The 19,054-nt window shown below is 32.0% G+C and overlaps 3 protein-coding genes across 3 annotated transcripts; all 3 read right to left on the reverse strand.

Moving 5' to 3' along the window:
- Window positions 1-205: 205 nt before the first annotated feature.
- Window positions 206-4,664, reverse strand: LOC8282925 (G-type lectin S-receptor-like serine/threonine-protein kinase At4g27290). Its single transcript, XM_048378780.1, has 7 exons — window positions 2,929-4,664; window positions 2,451-2,597; window positions 2,077-2,232; window positions 1,632-1,844; window positions 1,085-1,322; window positions 849-999; window positions 206-771 (listed from the first exon to the last, which is right to left on the reverse strand). Exons 1-7 carry the CDS (start codon window positions 4,196-4,198, stop codon window positions 466-468), a joined length of 2,481 nt encoding a protein of 826 aa, XP_048234737.1. The 5' UTR covers window positions 4,199-4,664; the 3' UTR covers window positions 206-465.
- Window positions 4,665-7,600: 2,936 nt separating this feature from the next.
- On the reverse strand, window positions 7,601-9,695 carry LOC8282924 (F-box/kelch-repeat protein At3g23880). The gene has a single exon (XM_002525734.2). The coding sequence runs from the start codon at window positions 9,207-9,209 to the stop codon at window positions 8,154-8,156; it is 1,056 nt and encodes a 351-aa protein (XP_002525780.1). The 5' UTR covers window positions 9,210-9,695; the 3' UTR covers window positions 7,601-8,153.
- A 4,324-nt stretch (window positions 9,696-14,019) lies between these two features.
- On the reverse strand, window positions 14,020-15,811 carry LOC8282923 (transcription factor MYB41-like). Its single transcript, XM_025158560.2, has 3 exons — window positions 15,623-15,811; window positions 15,267-15,396; window positions 14,020-14,822 (listed from the first exon to the last, which is right to left on the reverse strand). The coding sequence occupies exons 1-3, from the start codon at window positions 15,753-15,755 to the stop codon at window positions 14,108-14,110; spliced, it is 978 nt and encodes a 325-aa protein (XP_025014328.2). The 5' UTR covers window positions 15,756-15,811; the 3' UTR covers window positions 14,020-14,107.
- Between the last annotated feature and the right edge of the window lie 3,243 nt (window positions 15,812-19,054).

The following is a 19,054-nucleotide window of genomic DNA, read 5'->3' on the forward strand; positions in this document are numbered from 1 at the left end:
GAATGTTTTAGGATGATTGGGCTATCTCTTTGCCTGTGAATGTGTTCAGTATTGTTAAAAGGGGAATGCTTTAGTATTCAGTTGTTTGAGCTATGCCTATCTCCTTCCTTTTATTTATGTTCAAGGATTGATATTGGTTTATTAAGCTTTATTTGGTAACTTTGATGTGATCAGTAAGAGCATTGATTGAAGTAGAGAATCTTCCTGGAGAAAACATGAATCATTTTTCTGTCAAATGAAGTTACATTGATTACAATGACTGACGTAGGATAAAAACGACAAATTTAAAGCTTCATTTTGTTGCATTTCGTCATGTTTCTTGCACCGCATGCAAGTGCTTCATGCCACCTGGGATAGTTCGGGGACTGAGACTCGGGTAAAGATCACACTTGGTAGAATGTGAGGACACTGAAGAAAGTGACCCTGCAAAAACAACAGGACAGGTAAACCACTGTGATGCAGGATTTATCGTGCATCTGGTAGTGTGATAGTGAGGCCATTAGACGAATTAAAGTTTTTGATGCTCGATGAGGAATTCGCTTCGGTGCAATCCCTTTCTGTGAAGAATCCTGGTTGCTTAGGCTCAGGCAATGCACTTTCGCCACTCAACATATAAACAGCAGCTGACATGCTTGGCCTATCTTCCAGACTTTGCTGAACACAAAGTAGACCAACATGAACTGATCGTAGCACTTCAGATAGGTTGCATGAATTTATCATCGACCCATCAATCATTTCAGTAGACCTTCCATCCTTATGTAGTTTCCATGCCTAAACAATTGTCATCACTGTTGTTATGACAGATTCATATATACTAAAGGCTAAAACAATAAGGATATGATAATTACATGCCCAAGAAGGTTAAGCTGATGCTCTGGATGATAGAATCCTCTGTTTCTTTTTCCACTCACAATTTCTAGCACAATCACACCAAAGCTGAACACATCCGATTTCATCGAGTAGAGACCATCAATTGCATACTCTGGGGACATGTAACCACTACAGAAACTCATGATCAGTAAAGTCTATGAGGACACAACACACACACACACACACACACAGAGAAATGGTAAGAGGTGCTTACTGTGTTCCCACCACCTTATCCGTACTGGCTTCAGTTTCATTTCCCCAGAAACATCTAGCAGGGCCAAAGTCTGAAATTTTTGGATTCATTTCATAATCCAATAAAATATTGCCTGCTTTTAGATCTCGGTGAATTATTCTAAGCCTGGAATCTTGGTGCAGGTAAAGGAGTCCACGTGCAATTCCATTGATAATGTGGTATCGCTTAGGCCAGTCTAGTAGCTTGCTCTTTGTTTGATCTGTCCAACATTTTTACCCTTCTAATAATCAGACATGCAAGTATATAGGAAAAGGGAGCGAGAATTTGTAATGCATGATTAACAATTTGATATGCACGTCTCCCAAAGTTAATGTACATTTTCTTGGGATCCTGCTTGTGATAAAATGAGATACAACCTTCTCCTGCAATCTATTGACACTTGTTCCCAATTTATCTAGCAACCAAAACTTGCATGTAGGCCTTTAGTACAAAAAATGGGAGCTTTAGACTTTCTATGCCAAAATGGTAAAAGATAATCGAAAATGCAAGGTTTTGGGAAGATCCAAACCAAAAATAAAGAAGTCCAAGCTTTTGTTAGGCATAAACTCATAGATCAGCAACTTCTCTTCTGATTGAATGCAGCATCCTAGAAGCCTCACCAGATTCCGGTGCTGAAGTTTGGCGATATGCAAGACTTCATTCATGAACTCATCCACTCCTTGGTTTGAATTCTTTGAGAGCCTCCTGACAGCTATTTCTTGTCCATCTTTCAAATTCCCCTGTTAGAGTAAACACACCATAAGACTTCTTTTGTTTATAAGATTTAGAGATCTGATTTAATGCTTGGTGCTACTCTACTTGCATCTTTTTAGCCTTTCAAGTTAGAAAACTTGCTAAACCATCCCCAGGTTTTGAATAAAAGAGGGTAAGTACTGTTGGTTAAAATTTTTTTGACAAGAGTTTCCAGAATGCAATTGGGAATCTATTTCACTACTTCTATCAGATTCTTATCTTAAAAACAAGTCCAAAGCCGCCTTCTCCAAGTTTATTGGCGTCAGAGAAGTTACAGGTGGCGCAAGCAATGGTGCCAAAATCAAACAGAGGTAATTTCAGTTCTTCCTTCTCCCCCTTGTCGTTTGCACTTATTTCTAGAATTCCTATTGCTTTTCCTGATAAATTGAATAGGTATGAATTAAAATCTTTAAAAAGAAAAAGAAACAAGCTATCTCTGACTCTTTTTTCTCTAATTCGAATTATTTCCTTACACTACAGTTTCCAGTGTAGTGTCAGTGTGATATTTACCAATTCCATTATCGTCTCTTACATTACTACGATTATATCTTACAGTAATTTAGAAATTAGAACTTGAGAGGATTGAATTTTATACCTTCTTTCTTCTGCTTCTTTCTCCAAACATACAAGATCACAGCTAGGCTCAAGGACATCATTCCTGCTGATAGCAAAGAGCTTAGAATGATTCTCATTTGTTTCTTGACATTGGATTTACTCTGAATCTTCGGATCATCATCATGAGCTACACCTAGCGCAGTAGAATCAGAATAACTGGTTTTAAGTAAGACATTAACAACAGGAAATCATTGCTTATGCATTCATTGTCCAAAAAATCAAAAGATAGCTGTCTAAGAACATAGTCTAGCTTTAGAAGTCGCCAGTATGCTTAGCAGATTAGTACATTATATTTCAAGGTGAAGGTCGAAGTATTCGTTGAATTACTTAGAACTAGGCTATCCCTGCTAAGTTATAAATGATAAACTACTCGGCTACTGAATTAGTAACATTTTGACTAAGATTTTAGAACCTTAAAATCAGGAACTAGGTTTAAAGGGCTGAGGATAACTTCATACCTAATTGTGATGCAGACATCCTTATATATATATCTTGGCCATCTCCATCCAACTCTGTAGTGTCTATCACATCACTGAACCAGAGCAGGCACCCACTTTCTCCTTCTCTAATGTCCAAATTGGCATAAACTGTACAGGAGCAGTTCTTCACGCACATGTTCTTGCAGTCCTCGAGATTCATACTCCTGTTAAACCAGGATTTTCGCGTTTCTGGCAACTTAAAAGCTAAGTACTTTTGAAACCCATCACTGGAGCAATTCAGTGGAGTCTTTCTTACACAACCACCTGACCAATCTGCTTGATCCCACTCTTTAGGAAATTTTGGTACAAATCCGTTCAAGCAACTACAATATGGATTGCTCTTAATATTGCAGCTAGCAAACGCACCACAAAGTGCATATTGGTCACAGTCATCAGTTTGTATAGTAAAATAAAGCCGCCACTTACGTTCTCTCTCAGCCCATATAAAACGTTGGAGAATGCCATTCTCATTTATTACCATTCTCGACAGAACTGAGCTATTAAGAAGCTGAAAATCATAATAAATTTCTGTCTCGTTAATTACAAATTCATACTTGAAAATAGGATTTACGTTTAGTTGAGATGTCCCGCTGTAGCTCCGGCCGTTCCATGGTCCAGCCCGAAACCGCTCGATAGAATTCTCTCTCAGAATCATCTCAGGATAACCAGCAGGATCCAATCCATATGTGAAATTACCTCGCGAAGGATCAGATGGTGTCTTCCATGATGATATGTATCTATCCAAGCCTGTTGCTATATTTCTGCCAAGCTTCATTCCAGGTAGGAGCGTGTTACATGGATAATCAAAACTCTGCCACAAGAAATTTTCTGGGTTATCATCACCCTCATCTTTCACAATAAGATTACCTGAATCTAAAAGCTGGGCAACAGGATTCCTAGCAGCCATTGTGACATTGGAAGACCAAATCTTGCTCCCATTATGATTGAGAAGTGCTAGAATCCTATGATCAGTAATTTTTAGAACGCCTGAAGAATCGATGAGCGGGGTTTCTCTGTTGGCAACCCAAACTACGGTCATGACAGATACTTTGTTGTACCATATCCCTAAGTATCGAGTTCTAGAGTTTCCTGGGCTGAAAAATCCAAGTTTGAAGCTTTCACCAGCTGAAACTAGGGTCTCGCCGTCTGTGACAGATTGAGTTATATTTATGGTGTCGGCTGCAGTGGATGTTGTTATACTAAGCAACAGATAAGAGCAAAATATAACAAGTATGGAGGTGTCATCCATTGATATACTAAGCAGGGGAACTTAGCTATACCAATGGTCAATACACGAAGCTCTAAGACTTAATTCAAGGATTTCAATTAACAACCTGACAGCTACAGCTTTCAATTTTGGTACCTGAGAGCAACACATCTGAATTCAGAATTTTCTTTAACAGCACGCAATTACAAGGGTTTTCGTGTTGTTTTTTTACTCGATTCTTGATTTTATCTATGCCAAGAGGAAAACTCAGCCGTGTAGTATGCGGTGGACTTTATGACATGTAGCATGTGTAGTAAGAAATCATTGAAAAAGAGCCCGTTGACTATAATTTTTTGGTCCTTATTGATCGATGGATCTTTTTTCTGTCTGCTTTTCTCTTATAAAGAACAGTTTCCGGGTATTTTCTTTTCTATAATCTAATGAACAGAAAAAGAAAGAAAGAAAGAAAGAACAGTACTGTTGATGTGAATGGGTAGGGTGGGAATAGCCTGAAATTGCTCACAGACCAAATTGAATTGGACATATGCACCAATAGGAACAAATTCCGTAGTGTTTTTGTCTAGACCCACATTCTGTGTTCCGCGTTAACACTTCTGATCAATCAATTTCTAGTATTTATAATGTGTACTTGGATCATATTCAACCAAATGGCTTTCCATTTCCTGGAAATTATGCTTCATTAATTTTGTCCATTAATTGCCAAATTATGTCGCTTTGTCAAATTAAGAGTTCTATAATAATAATAATAATAATAATAATAATAATAATAATAATAGATAACCAAATTTACATTATTAATATTTTCTAATAGTAAAATATTTTCTTGTCATGATTTATAATCACATATCTCTTTTTATTTAAAATATCACATATTAAAAATTGTAGAACGGTCTGCCATTATACTACAACAAAAAAGAATAATATGGTGTTATTTGTGGCATAGGAGTGTTGGTAAATGAAATCTGAAGCTAATGCAGAGTATTTTTGGTCCTGGAAATTCTAAACCAGAAGACTTAGACCAACAAAGGTACATACAACCCCACATCTGTATTTCATTGTTTATGTGTTTTACATTTATTTTTTAAAGTTAAGCAAGGCAAGAAAGCAAAAACGATATACGCCTCACAAGAAACTCTGTGGCATATGCATTATTAATGTTTTTCACTTTTGTATGTGCCTTCTTATGCCAGAAAAAGGACGAGGGAAGCCAGCACAATTTGGAAGTTCTCCTTGAGATTGGACCAGTGGATGAAGACACTGATAGCCAGAGGATTTAGTTGTTAAATCAAGTTGCCCAGCAAAGTAGGCTTCTTTTGCACATTTTTGTTAGTTCTAATATTTTTCCTATCATCTTCCTTTTCCTGTAAACTTGTGAAGTTGAAACTCTATTTTTCAAAAAGTATTAGTTTTAGGATAATATTGGAACAACTCATATAAGCCTGCCATTTAATTCTTAAGAGAATCTATTGCAAAGCATTTGAATAAGAATTTTTTTATTTAGATTTAATATATATATCGTAATAAGTAAGAGTGATAAATATTATGAGCCTTTTAAATTTTAGCAGTGGATGATTGATATATTCTCTATTATTTAAAATTAATAGATACTTGTTTATTTTAAAATAATAATAAATATATATAAAGTCTAAGTAAGAATTACCCGCTTGATTATTTTACATCGTGGTGCATGATGAATTTTAAGTCAAAGATATCACCAAAGTTCAAAATGCATGGGACACGTTTTGAATGCACTATGTCTATCAGATATTGATTGGTTGTATTGTGTGTGTATGCAACTCAATAATCATACTTAGCAAGTCAAAATTTCACTCTTGGAAGAAAATCATTTTCAGTCCTTATCGATCGATGGATTTTATTTTTTTTCTGTATGTTTTTCTCTTACAAGGGACAATTTCAGGGTATTCCTTTTTTCTTTACATTATATATGGCAATGAAAAATGGAGGAGAAAGAAAGGTAATTTAAAGGGAAGAGAAGGAAGTCGAAGAAAATAATTGAGAAAATTATTATTCTATTATGTAAAAATAATCATTAAAGAAAAGGGAAAAAAATATGTAAAATTTATTTAGATGAATAGGACGGAAAGAAAATAATAATTATTAAAAGATATAACAATTCTTAAATTAATATATAAGTCTCAAATTAAATATATTATTACATGATAAAATACATACAAATTTTATAAATTTTAATTAATTATAATATTTAATTTTAAATAATTTTATAATGAAATGCATATAATTTTTTTACCTTGACAAAAACATGAAATAATTAATTATAAAAAATATCATTAAATAATAGCTATAAAATATATAATTTTTACGTAAAAGAAAAAAAAAAAAGAGACATACCTTATATGAAGCAGCAGTCCTTTTTATTGTAACAAAATAAAAAAATATGAAAATCTAATGAAAGATAATTTAAAATTTATATAAAATATGATAATTTTTATATTATTATTAGAAACAAACGATAAAAAAGATTTTATGTATATATATTAATTCTTTTTTGTAAGTTAAAATTTTTTTATACTCCAAATTAGAGTACATAAGGATACCTTATTCTCCATCAATTCTCTTCCTTTGGAATTGGGTCTCATCCATGCATAATGTTAGTCTTATGAACAGGAGAAGAAGAAAAAAAGCAAAGAAAGAAAGAAGTACTGTTGATTTTTTCACCGACCAAATTGAATTGGACATTTGTACCAATAGGACCAAACTCCGCAGTGTTTTTTTTTTTTTCTCTAGACCCACACTGTGTTCCACGTCAACAGTTGTGATCAATCAATTTCTAGTATTTATTTATGGGGTGTACTTGGATCATATTCTGCCACATACCTTAGAATTTCATGGAAATTCTGCTTCATTAATTTGGTCCAGTGACTGCCAAATTATATCACTTTACGACATAGTATTTTGCCCTGCATCCAGCAGTTTGATAGTGAGACCATTAGCTGAACATAAGTTTTGGATGCTTCAGTTTTGCTTTTAATTTATTGGGCTAAGATTAATTTGCAGAATCAAACATGAAAGTGTCCAATTTATTTGATTTAAGCAAGTGGATTCATTTTTCTCCTTTTTCTTTTAAGCTGTAGATTCATCAAATCAGATTTTCTACTTTGTGCTTTGTGCTCAACTTCAATCTAAATTCAAGTTTTGTTGTACCATTTCCCTTTTAGCAATACTGATCAGGATTAGTTATAGATTGGATCATGCACATTACCTGACATTCATAAGCATAGAGATAGCTCAACTTGAAAATTAAAACATCATAAGCAATGGAAAATTATTCATCTCTGTATACAAACTTCTAACTAGGATTGATGAAAGCTGTTGAATGAGTTATGCTTGCTCTATAATCTTCACACATGTCCCTACATTAGCTTCAGATGCACTAACCTTCTCAACCTTCATTCTGTCCTTTTACATCAATCTTCATCTTCAGGTGGAAATAGAGATGGATCTATTGTCAGGTCCTGAAAATCTCATCACTCATCCAATTCAGTTCAAAATTCAAAGGGTTCTTTTCTTCTATCTCAGGTATCACAACCTTTCTGGGTCTGTGTATGGAAACCTCGTCTATCCCAGTTGAAGATGGTGCTTCAGCAGCTTTTCTTCTGAGAAAATCTCAGTCATCATCAATACAACCAGTATTCAAACCTTTGACTGACTATGCAAGTAAAAGTGAAGAACAGGAATTGTATGATTGCTTGTAAGTTTATTCTACCGATTTGAAATCTTCGCCTGTGAAATTGTCCCTTGTATTCTAAACGAGGGCCAAGAGTGCAAGCGACAAGTATAGCTGATGCAGCTATAACTGAAGGCTTGAATTGTTATATTCACCATTTCAGGAAATTGAAATAAAATTGACTCTATATATAGCAAAATAAAATTGACTAATTTTTTGGAAGTTAATACAACAAAAAGAAAGAAAAGAAAAGAGTAAATATCATGATCCTCATCCCACTTGATCAATGGGATTCAATGGAACTAAACTTTCATTGTAAGTAATAATTTCATAGTACAATGAATCATACAAAATAGCTTTCTCAAGACTGTACTTCATTAATTTTCCTCCAGATGAGATAGCTGCTGCTCCACCATTCTCACTTAAGGAGCGAAGTGGTCCAAATGTTACATCTCTTGTTTCAGTCGTCAATTTAGTGTAAGAGGCCTTCACACCATACTCCTTCATTATCCAGATTTCAACTCTCCATTCCCTCGGGAGAAGATAGAACAGACAAATCTTTCCGTCAGAGGCAGCTATATCATCTAATCGACTGTTTGTATCTGGTTGCGGCAGCTCTGCAATTTCCTCCATTGCCAAATTAAAGGCCAAAACAATGTCCCCATGAGTTTCAGAATGACTTGTCCAGTGAAGAGCCCCATTGCACAGGATCCCTTTTCCAGACTGGATACGGCTACACTTAACATCCTGAATCTCTTTCCTTCTCCAGGAATTTGTTTTCAGAGTGAAAATCATAATATATCTAGTTCTTTTAAGCTCACATGTGCTACGGTCTATTACTACCACCTTGTAATCATCAATGGAGTTATCATAACCAAAACCAACATTATTAAACATGATAGAAATATCGGATGTTGTAGGCAGCGCCTTGAAATCATTTGTTGTTGGGTTCCATAAATAAAGATCTCTACGATTGCATAGACCATAGAAATTAAGCCGTTCATGTATATCTAAACATATCAGACCATTGCATGAACCATGAACGTAGAAATCATGATAATATTCCAAATCTCCATCCCAAGGATGATCGAGATTCTGTATTATATGATTGCCACTGCTGTTTCCCCAAAGCACTTCACATGTTATGGATTGAAATTTAGAAGCAGAAGTAACCAATAACAATCTACCTGGTCCGGAGTGCAGTTTGACAAATTCTGAGTCGGTGATTATGGAGTGCAATGATTTACTGACACTTTTGAATCTCATCAAGGACTTGACGGGTAGCTTTGCAAGTATCTCCACGACCAGTTCTACAGGAATTGACATGTCTAGAAAGAAAGATAAGATCTTCTTCTTCTTCTCTTTTTTTTTTTTTTTTTTTCCTTCTTTGACAAAGAAATAATCCAAAACTCAACTGCTGCTATTTGTAGTTGAATTTGTAGAGTTTATGAGGAACTCAAATTCCAGTTTTATTAGGACTCTACTAACAAGCGATAAGCCAAAATTAGGAATTAGACTTTCTTTATGATTCATCCTGTTACCTTAAATTTCATTCGCAGTCCCTACATTTAGGTGTATTTCCCGTTATAGTACTTAATTTTCAATTTGTGTCATAAAATTGTTCACATGCTTCGTATCATCAATAAAGTAAAAGGATTAAAGATAACAGGGTGAGGTGATTAATTTATCTAAATAATTTAAAGCAGGACAAAGGCTGCAATATCCCTTTGAACTTATTGTTTGGGGCAAATAAGTTTAATTTTAACCATTTTGATAATTAGATAAGAAAATCCATTTACAAATCATATCAATTCAGATTTTGAAAAAACTATGATAATGTTTATTATACTTTTATTTAAATTAATAAAATAAAATAAAATCCAAATAGATATTAATATATAAAATGAAAATTAAACTCTTTAATTTTTTTTATTTTAAAAATCTTTTTCAACTTTATTTAAAAAATCAGAATTAGTAATTGTTGCCACTATTCTATTATCACCGTCGATTTTGCTAAACCACTTTCACTAATTTTAGCTAAAATTTAGATTTTTTGGCCCTTAAATAGAAAATATGAGTTTATTTATTAAAAAAAATAAAGTTTGACTTATTTGGCCCCAAGGATTAATTGATCTTTTTCCCATTTAAAAAATATATTAAAGCATTTATCTTGATATTAAAGAAAAAGGTACCCATTTTTTTTTCTTTTCTCAGTGGATTACTTATTCTCCTTTCCCGGGCATAATTTTTGTTCAATTATTTATAAATCTAAAATTTATGTATTTTGATTAAAATAAAAATTAATTTAAAATTATATATAATCAAATTTATGGAACTAATTTCTAATAGAATAGGTAGAATTTTTAAATAAATTCCATATTAGCAAGTAAATATATTTTATAAAATAAAATATCTCTTTCAATTCTATTATTTTTATTTTAATAAATTTCATCAAACAAAATTTCACGGCCAAGAAACTAATTTGTTGAAATTATGAAGAAGTATCTTTTGTTGTCACGGCTAGGTGGATTATTACCTTTAGGAGCTAAATCAAAGATCTTTGTGCTCTTGTGAGTGGTTGATAAACTACAAGTACAGTTTTCTTTAGAAAGTCCTACAATTTAGCTATGAGGCTTAATAAACAAAGAAAACGGTGGATACTTCCATTGGTTGGGTAGAAGGTGACGACCCTAATGAATCGACTATGAAGAGGAGGGGATTTAGTGTTGAAAAAGATTCTCCCTATTCATAACGACCATCGTGGAAAGTGGACCTCGAGTTATGATTATAATGGTCCGCACATCATCAGAAGAGCCTTTTCAGGGGGTGCCTTTCTTTTTACCAACATGGATAGAGTTGAACTATCAAACCTCGTGAACTCAGATCTATGAGAAAGAATTATGCCTGAAATCCATGTATCTCAATCAATTGAATTAATGAAAATGACTTTATTCCTTTTTGCAACCCATTTATTATTCAGAACAACTGGGTTCTGCTCCTTTCCATTATAGTTAGTTAGTTCCACACTTATATTAGAAAAAATTCCAAGTATTGGACATTCCGACTTTCTTCAACATGCTACTTGGAAGGTCGTGGATTAATGCCCTAGAAGCGGTCCCCTCTAATTTGCATTAGAAATTAAAGTTCATATATGGGAATCGTGTTGTTTCTATCTCTGGAAATCTAAAAGAATCAATTCTAGACCCTATCCAAGTGCTAGAAATTCAGCATGATGAGAACTTGGAGTTGGCAGAAATAGTCAAGGAATATCTACCCCTGCCTATTTCTACTGATAATGTCTTTGTTGGGAAAATGTTTAATCAATGAGCTATTTCTCTATATCAGGACTCAGCCGGCATCACCAAGGAATTGTGAACATAAATCATGTCCAAGCAATTGAGCCACCTTTTGGGTTGGGGTATATACTTATGCAAGAATATCTCTAAAATTTAGAAGACCAGTAGAGGATGAGGATCGTAATAAAGCTTTTAAATATCTAAAGACTCTGCATGGGTAATTTATCAAAGAAGGATATAACTTTCCCCTTTTCGGTTTTCCGGAGCCATGGATCAATGCTAGCTGAAATCACGTGCTAGGTTTTGAAATATTTATTTATAAATAAAGGCACCTGGAAACTTGATGAGGGGAAAGCTAAAATAATCTACCAGTGGGAACAACCAGGGATCTTGATTTGGTACCTAGAGAAGAAATAAAAAAAGGTTGTTGAATTAGAGATTGAGGAATATACTCAGTTTCAACTTATGTTTACCCAGGACAGTGCTGCAGGGGAACAAGGGATGGTGTTCATGATAATTGCGTACCTAGTGGTAAAAGACTCATCCACTCTCATCATCCCATCTGATAGTGCACCATGTAAGTGGGCTTCTCTTTTCTCATCTAAAGTCTATCAATGTTATATTTGAACTAGTCTTAGTCAAGTCTGTTGAGTCCCTGTTTAGTGTAATAACCTCTTTAAAGGATGTCTGAACTATGAAGTCTATCATGTCAGTGTCTGTTTTCATTTTTAAAGTCGAGAGCTCAGCCCTGGGGGCCAGAGTGTCTGTAATCAAGGAACTAATGGTTTGCAATGAAATCTAGGTTTGCTTACGTGTCAAAGTTTGTTGATGATGAGATGCTTAAAATCTTTTAAAAAAGGAAAAAAATAGTAGATCTTAGCTCCCATTCCAAAGATCATTGCCTTATGCAAGTAGATGAGGAAGAAACCTATAGTTGAACTCCTCCGGAACTCTTAGAAATGGTGGAAAGATCAGAGGAAAGGAAGGCTCAATCGGTAATAGAAAAAACCCAACCAACTGATTTAGGGACCACAGACGAACCTAAAAGGTTAGGGATAGGAACCATTTTCATTTTACTCTCGAAGAAGGAACAAGCCTGATTGACCTTTTGAAAGAATACAATGATGCCTTTGTATGGTCCTATGATGATATACCTGAATTCAGTATATACATAGTTCAATATAAAATCCCTTTGCATTTTGATGCCAAGCTAGTCAAGCAGAAACTAAGGAGAAAGAATTAGGTCCGAATAGACATGAAAATCAAAGAAGAAGTAGAAAAATAACTAAAGGTAGGATTTGTTATAGTGAAGAAATACCCTGGTTAGCCAACATAGTTCCTATCCTGAAAAAGGACAACAGAGTCCGCATGTGCGTTGACATCGTAATCTTAACAAAGTCGGTCCCAAAAATAATTTCCCTTTGCCACATATTTACATTTAAATTGATAATATAGTGAGGCATAAATTCTTATCTTTTATGGATGGCTTCTCAGGGTACAATCAAATAAAGATGGCATCAAAAGTTATGCAAAAAATCTATTTACTTTCGTATGTCGCTGCTTTAGTCTCTATGCTAAGTTTTGCATATAAAATTGCATGGAGGTTGTGCGAAAAGATGGTCCTAAGGCGGATGGTGAGCTACTAGCAGAATATCCTGTAGATAAGTTAGGGTTCAAGGAGGAAGGGAAGGTGTTAGGAAGGTGCATATTTTTGCTATTCCCAGCGGTCTTAAACAAGCTTTATTGTAGGCTACTCATGATTGGTGTATGGAAGTTCTTAAGCTCATCCCTATGGATGGGAATTTTTATCTTTCATAGTTATAAATATTTTAATTATGATTTTTCTTCTGCGACTGATTGCTTCCCCCTTAATGTGTACAGTATCATAGTTTCATGTATATAAAATTATGAAGTCGCAATAGCCTAGTTTGTTTCTGGTCTTGTGCCACTTGACGTGGCGGTGACGAAGCGAAGTGGAAAAATAATCAAGTTTATATGTAATTTTATCTTAGTCTATTAATTTATTAATTAATATGTTACAATTCTAATTAAATACTAACTCTAATTCTAAAAAAATAGTTTTTAATTAAATCTTTAATTCTAATTAGAAAATAATTATAATTCTAAAAAATGACATTTTAGATTATATTTATAATATATATATTAACTAATAAATTAATTCTCTAATTATATAATAATATATAATCCTAAATAATAGTAATATTAATTATATTCATAGTATTAATTAATATAATACTAAAAAGTAATTAATAAATTTTTAAATAATCTTTATTTTATTATATTAATAGTTTTTTAAAACTAATAAAATCTTAAAATATTATACAAAATTTCAAAAAGATATTTAAAATATTTAATTCATTACTTTTAAAAGTAATTATAAAATAATAAAATTTATTAAATTTTATCTATTTATAAACGTATTATTATTTATAATTAAAACAAGCAGAAATTATTTTAGAATTATATAATAAATTAATTAAATATTTATAAAATAAAAATAAAACTGATTACGTTGATAATATAATCAACATAGAAAATGATAACTTAATTAATCTTCATATCTATCATTACCTATTATTCTAACTTCTCCTTGGAAGTAATGTCCAAAGTTACATTAGTAAAAGAAAAATGATTTAGGTCATTTTGCGTGCTATGCACATGATGCTCATAATTAAGAACATTTTATTTAAGATTATATTTAATTAATTTATTAAATAATTTTAATAAGTCTTTTGACAAAATAAATATATTGCCTATTGAGCTGCAATTTCAAGAATATGCTTCCATGCACTCAATATCCACAAAATCCAGACAAAAAGTAAAAGGAAAATGAAGTCTTTTTCTTTTAAAAAAAGAAAAAAGACTTGAACATTCATTAAATATTTAGCTAGCTAACATTAATTAACACTACAGACCATTGACATCCAAGCTATTTGGCATATCAAACAGCAACATATTATTGCTACAGAAACTATCCCTTTCGTCTTCAATGCTACCATTGATATATGTTGTTGACGAAGACTGCAACGGAGTTGTGCTAGAGGAAGGTGCTGATAGCAGTGAGCCGAAACCCAAATTTGACAGGTTTTCAAACGAAGTTTTCAGTATAGTTTGATCACTCATCTCATCATACCAACAATATGGTGTGAAACTCTCTCCCATATCAATAGATTTTCCACTAGTTTGCCATGAACCTTGGCAACTGAAACTGGTTTGGCTACTAGAAAGTTGCTCTAAATTGCCTTGCAGGAATTGGGTTTCATTTAGATTTTGAGAACAGGATTGAATCTGGTTCTGCAGCTGGTTTGGTTGCATGTTTTCAAATGGGTTTTCCTGAAAATCTTTTGAACTAGAATCTGGGTTGCTGGCTCGATCAGATGGTAAGAGAGAAGTGGCTAGATTAAGTAGATTCGGGTTCAACATGGACCCGATTCCCAGCAAACTTGAAATATTCATCTGAGACGAGTTAAGAACCGAGTATAGTTGAAGAAGATCTAGCCGTGGCTTATGAGTTACAGGGTCAATTCCCATTCTTAAAAGCTTCTTCTTTATGTGAGTATTCCAGTAGTTCTTGATCTCATTATCAGTTCTTCCAGGCAAGCGAGAAGCAATAGCTGACCACCTAACAGAAAGTGAAAACATGAGGAAGAACTTCAGACACTAATTAGTGGTATATTATTATTTCAAGTACTGGCTAGTTCTTGTGAATATCATTGACTTGCATAATCCTATAGATCATTCTTTAATAAATTAAAAAAAGGAAAAAAAAAAAAACATTTAGTCTGTGAAGTAGGTAATCTATTATTTGAACAATTAATGGACTCAACATTTGAAAATAATAATAATGATATCTTTATTTTCATTTCAAATTCAAAACCAATGAGAATGCGTTTTAAGATATAAGAAAAGTGCAGACATATATTATTTTCTCTATCTAATTAAAATATTTTTACTGAACTATGATAAATCATTTTATAAATATTATCGGAAAGATAAAAAAAAATAAAAAGAAGAAATAAATTTAGATGTAGAACAAGAGTTGAGAGAGAACCAAATGCACACTCACTTATTCCCCAAGACACTATGCATCTGTATTATGGCCTGTTCTTCCTCAAAAGAAAATTTTCCTCTTTTAATATCAGGTCTTAAGTAATTAGTCCAGCGAAGACGACAACTCTTCCCACATCTTTTTAGACCTGTTCAGTAATAAGATTCATCAGAAATAACCCATTAGTTAAATTCACTGTCTAACCAAGAAATGAAACTTTCTCAGTACAATCTTATTAAAATTCTCTCTAAAGCTGTAAAGTCTTGAGCTCGAAATCCGATCGTTCATTATCTTTAAAAATTAAAAAGCAGAAAAATGAAAGAGAAAAAGAAAAGAAAAGAAAAGGAAAAGCAAAGTATGTGTATAAAAAATACCTGCATTCTTTGGGAGGATCCGCCATCGCCCATGTCCATGTTTCTGAATATAATCGATCAACTTCTGATCTTCCTCAGCAGTCCATGGACCCTTCTTTAATCCATTTTTATCGCAGCAGGAAGATTTTCCCATGATGTGTATATATGTACTAAGAACGAGATTGAGCAATTATTATTATGCCTATAATATTCAAATGCCTGTGTGAAATAATATAATGCAAGCTTAGATATGCTCTGACTGAATATATATGACAAGAAATTCGAGTATGCCAAGCAAATGAGGTAAGTCAATAATATTTGGTACCGCCTTTTGTTTATTACATTATACGTGTCTTTTTCTTTTCTTTCTCTTTTGAAAAACTTTACATATATTTGTTTCTGCAGGATTTTACTATAATAAGGTTATAATTTAGCGAAAACCTAAATATTAAAATATATTTTTAAAATTAATATTTAATTTTATTAATAAAATAATAATAATAAAAGATAAAAGATATTAATATTTTACTATATTATATAAATAAAATTAAGAAGATAAAATATAATATATTATATATTTTAAAAATTATATACAAATATTATTATATAGAGATAAGACTTATAAAAATTTACAGTTTACTATAATATAAAATTTATTTTTATTTACGACCGGTTTAAATTATAATCAAAATTTTATATAATTATATAGAAGATATTTGTATATAGAGTATTTTTATAAATTTTTTTATTATATTTTATATTTATCATGTGCATTCATATTAGTGATCTAAAATTAAATCTATATTATTAAAGTAAGGGGTAAATTCTCCAATACCACTTTGACTAACAATTGGTTTATACGTGTCTTTTTAATTAAAGAAAGATTCACATACGCCCAAAACAAATTAAGATAAAAGTCCACTATATAGATTGTTTGCGAGTCCCAATTTCGGCCACAATTTTAAATGTATACTTATACAAAGTCACAGACTAATTGAAATCTATAATGTGGCAGCAAATCATTGGTTATTCCAGAGTTTCGATAGGCTTAGACGGGATTTTAGCACTATAAAGTGTTTATTATTTATTAAGTATTATTATTTTTATTTATTTTATTATTAATTATTGATAATTAAGATTAATAAATACGACACATCATTATTTAATTATTTTTATTTACTAATAATGTAGTAAACTGAATTTTTAAATATTTTTCATATTTTAAAGCACAAACAGTTACTAATTTAACTTTTAATTTTTTTAATTATGTAAATATTTGATAATAAAAAGACAGGAGAAAGATTCATAGCAACTGCATTTTATTTAGCAAATTTTAAGAAAATAAAAACAAATAAAAGGCTCATTCGTCCTGGTCTCCCATTAAACTCTCTCTCTCTTGTTCTGTCTTTCTGTCTCATATTCTACAACAGTTGTGTAAACAAAAAGAAGTCCTTATCTGCATACGGGATAGTCGTATTTTAAGTGCCACGTAGAGCTGCATAGGCATTATTTTGGCTCGAGGGTTTGACTCTGTAACAGGACCACAACATGCACCAACATATATGCATGGTTGGCTGGCTGCCTAGCTAGCTCCAGCCGACTTCATTTTATCCTTTTTTTTTTTTTCTTTAAAATAAATATGGCTAAATATGAGATTGAAAAAAAAAAAATTATTTTATAAAATAGAAAATAGATCAGCACAATTAAAAAGAAAAGAAGATTTCGAACTTAAAATTTTAACTTTTAATTTTAAATATTTGACCATCCAATAAAAATGCGGTGTTCTATTTTATTCGTTCATTTAGCCGATTAATTAATTTGGTTATGTTATGTGGTTTAATTAATTTCGAAATAACAAGCAATCTTGCTGCCAAGAAAAGATAATAATGTATGCTAGCCCCGCTATAACCTATGGTCCATTGCTGATTTTGATGAAATTATAATCTTTTTAATGAAAGGTTTGAAATTCATGCATCAGTTCCAAATGTTGGGGTCTTCTTTTCTTTTTGTTTTCTTTTTTACATCAAATTAAAGAGGTTGGGGGGCTTTCGTTTTCTTGCTGGATATTTTCAGGTTAATTTTGAATTACGAATCAATCTTTTCATTTTGGAAGAGCAGCAGCCACGGAAATTAAAGAGAGAAAAAGAGCCATCCAAGACCATGTGATAATAGTTATTTTAGTTTAATTAAAATTTTAAATATATAATTATATTAAAAATTTTAAAATAATATTTATTATTTATAAAAAAAATTATTTAACACGTATTAAATTAATTTTAAATATTAAATAAGAAAAGGAGAAAGAGAGGAAGAGCGGCGTATGAATTGACCATAGCAGCATAGCTAAAAGTTAAAGCTTTCTCTTTTAATTAATTTTCCATCTTCAACCTTCCAATAGCCAAAAATGTACAGAAACTAATGGCAGCTGGACAGATTCCTTTGAAGTTGCCCTGTTCATGTATACATTTCATTGCACAATTAATGCACCACTAAGCTCCATCATTTCACACAACGTATTGATCGTCACAGATGATTTTTCTTCTTTTCTTTTTCTCTTTTTCTTTTTTGCACATGTTCATAGTAATATTTCCATGGATTCGTTGAACATTTTTCTTGAAATGTGAGTATGAACTAAGAAGTGATTTTGTCTACTTTGAATTGACGAGCCTCTGATTTCCACCCAATGAGTGTTGAAAATATTAGTGCATGCATGTGTTCAGGTCTCTGTTAAATCAATGGCATCGTGTAGTTTAAGTTTGTAAATTTATTTGATAAGTTAATTATAAAAAATGGTAATCCTTATGTACTAGAAAAATAGTTCTTCTTCACTTTTAATTTGCATGTGAATTAAAAAATATAAGTTTCCCAGTTAACGGAATAAATTTTACATTGGTTTTTTAAATACGTTCGTTAGACTTTCTATAAAAGTTAAATTTACTGGAATGTAATAATATCTATGTCAATTAATAAAAATATTTTTAATAATTACTTACTAAGTTAATAATTAAAAAAGTAGATAAAACGTGAAAGAAAAAACGACTATATTTTCGTAAATGAAGAAATTATATTTATGGTCTACTTGAAAGTAATTCTTTTTTAATTTGATTTATTTATCAGTATTTGAAAGAATTTATTATAAATCAAATTGCTTTTTAAGTTTTTTCGTTTCAAAAACTACTTTTACAGATAAAGTAATGCTTTTGGAAAAAAACAATTAAAACAAAATTTCTAACAATAATTTCAAACAGGTGCTAATAGTGAACAAAATTGAAGACATCATCTTCATGAAATTATTTACATGTGATTTGAAGGAATGCATTTCAAGCACGTGCTCCAATGATTTCATTTCAGAAAATAAAGCTTAAATAAAACAAAATTAAAAGCTTCGAAGGGTCCTTTGAAGGGTAGCCCTCATTTTTCAATTGTCCCTCACCACTCAATTGACTGTTGATC

The sequence above is a fragment of the Ricinus communis genome, chromosome 9 (genome assembly GCF_019578655.1).
Source record: "Ricinus communis isolate WT05 ecotype wild-type chromosome 9, ASM1957865v1, whole genome shotgun sequence".
NCBI classification, from domain to species: Eukaryota; Viridiplantae; Streptophyta; class Magnoliopsida; order Malpighiales; family Euphorbiaceae; genus Ricinus; species Ricinus communis.

Coding starts and splice junctions, on each gene's coding strand:
- LOC8282925 (XM_048378780.1), bottom strand. CDS start 4,198: ATGGATGACACCTCCATACTTGTTATATTTTGCTCTTATCTGTTGCTT. Junction 2,598..2,928: donor GATGTCTGCATCACAATTAG/GTATGAAGTTAT, acceptor CGCTAGGTGTAG/CTCATGATGATGATCCGAAG. Junction 1,000..1,084: donor GATAAGGTGGTGGGAACACA/GTAAGCACCTCT, acceptor GAGTTTCTGTAG/TGGTTACATGTCCCCAGAGT.
- LOC8282924 (XM_002525734.2), bottom strand. CDS start 9,209: ATGTCAATTCCTGTAGAACTGGTCGTGGAGATACTTGCAAAGCTACCC.
- LOC8282923 (XM_025158560.2), bottom strand. CDS start 15,755: ATGGGAAAATCTTCCTGCTGCGATAAAAATGGATTAAAGAAGGGTCCA. Junction 15,397..15,622: donor GATCCTCCCAAAGAATGCAG/GTATTTTTTATA, acceptor ATTACTGAACAG/GTCTAAAAAGATGTGGGAAG. Junction 14,823..15,266: donor CATAGTGTCTTGGGGAATAA/GTGAGTGTGCAT, acceptor ACTTTCTGTTAG/GTGGTCAGCTATTGCTTCTC.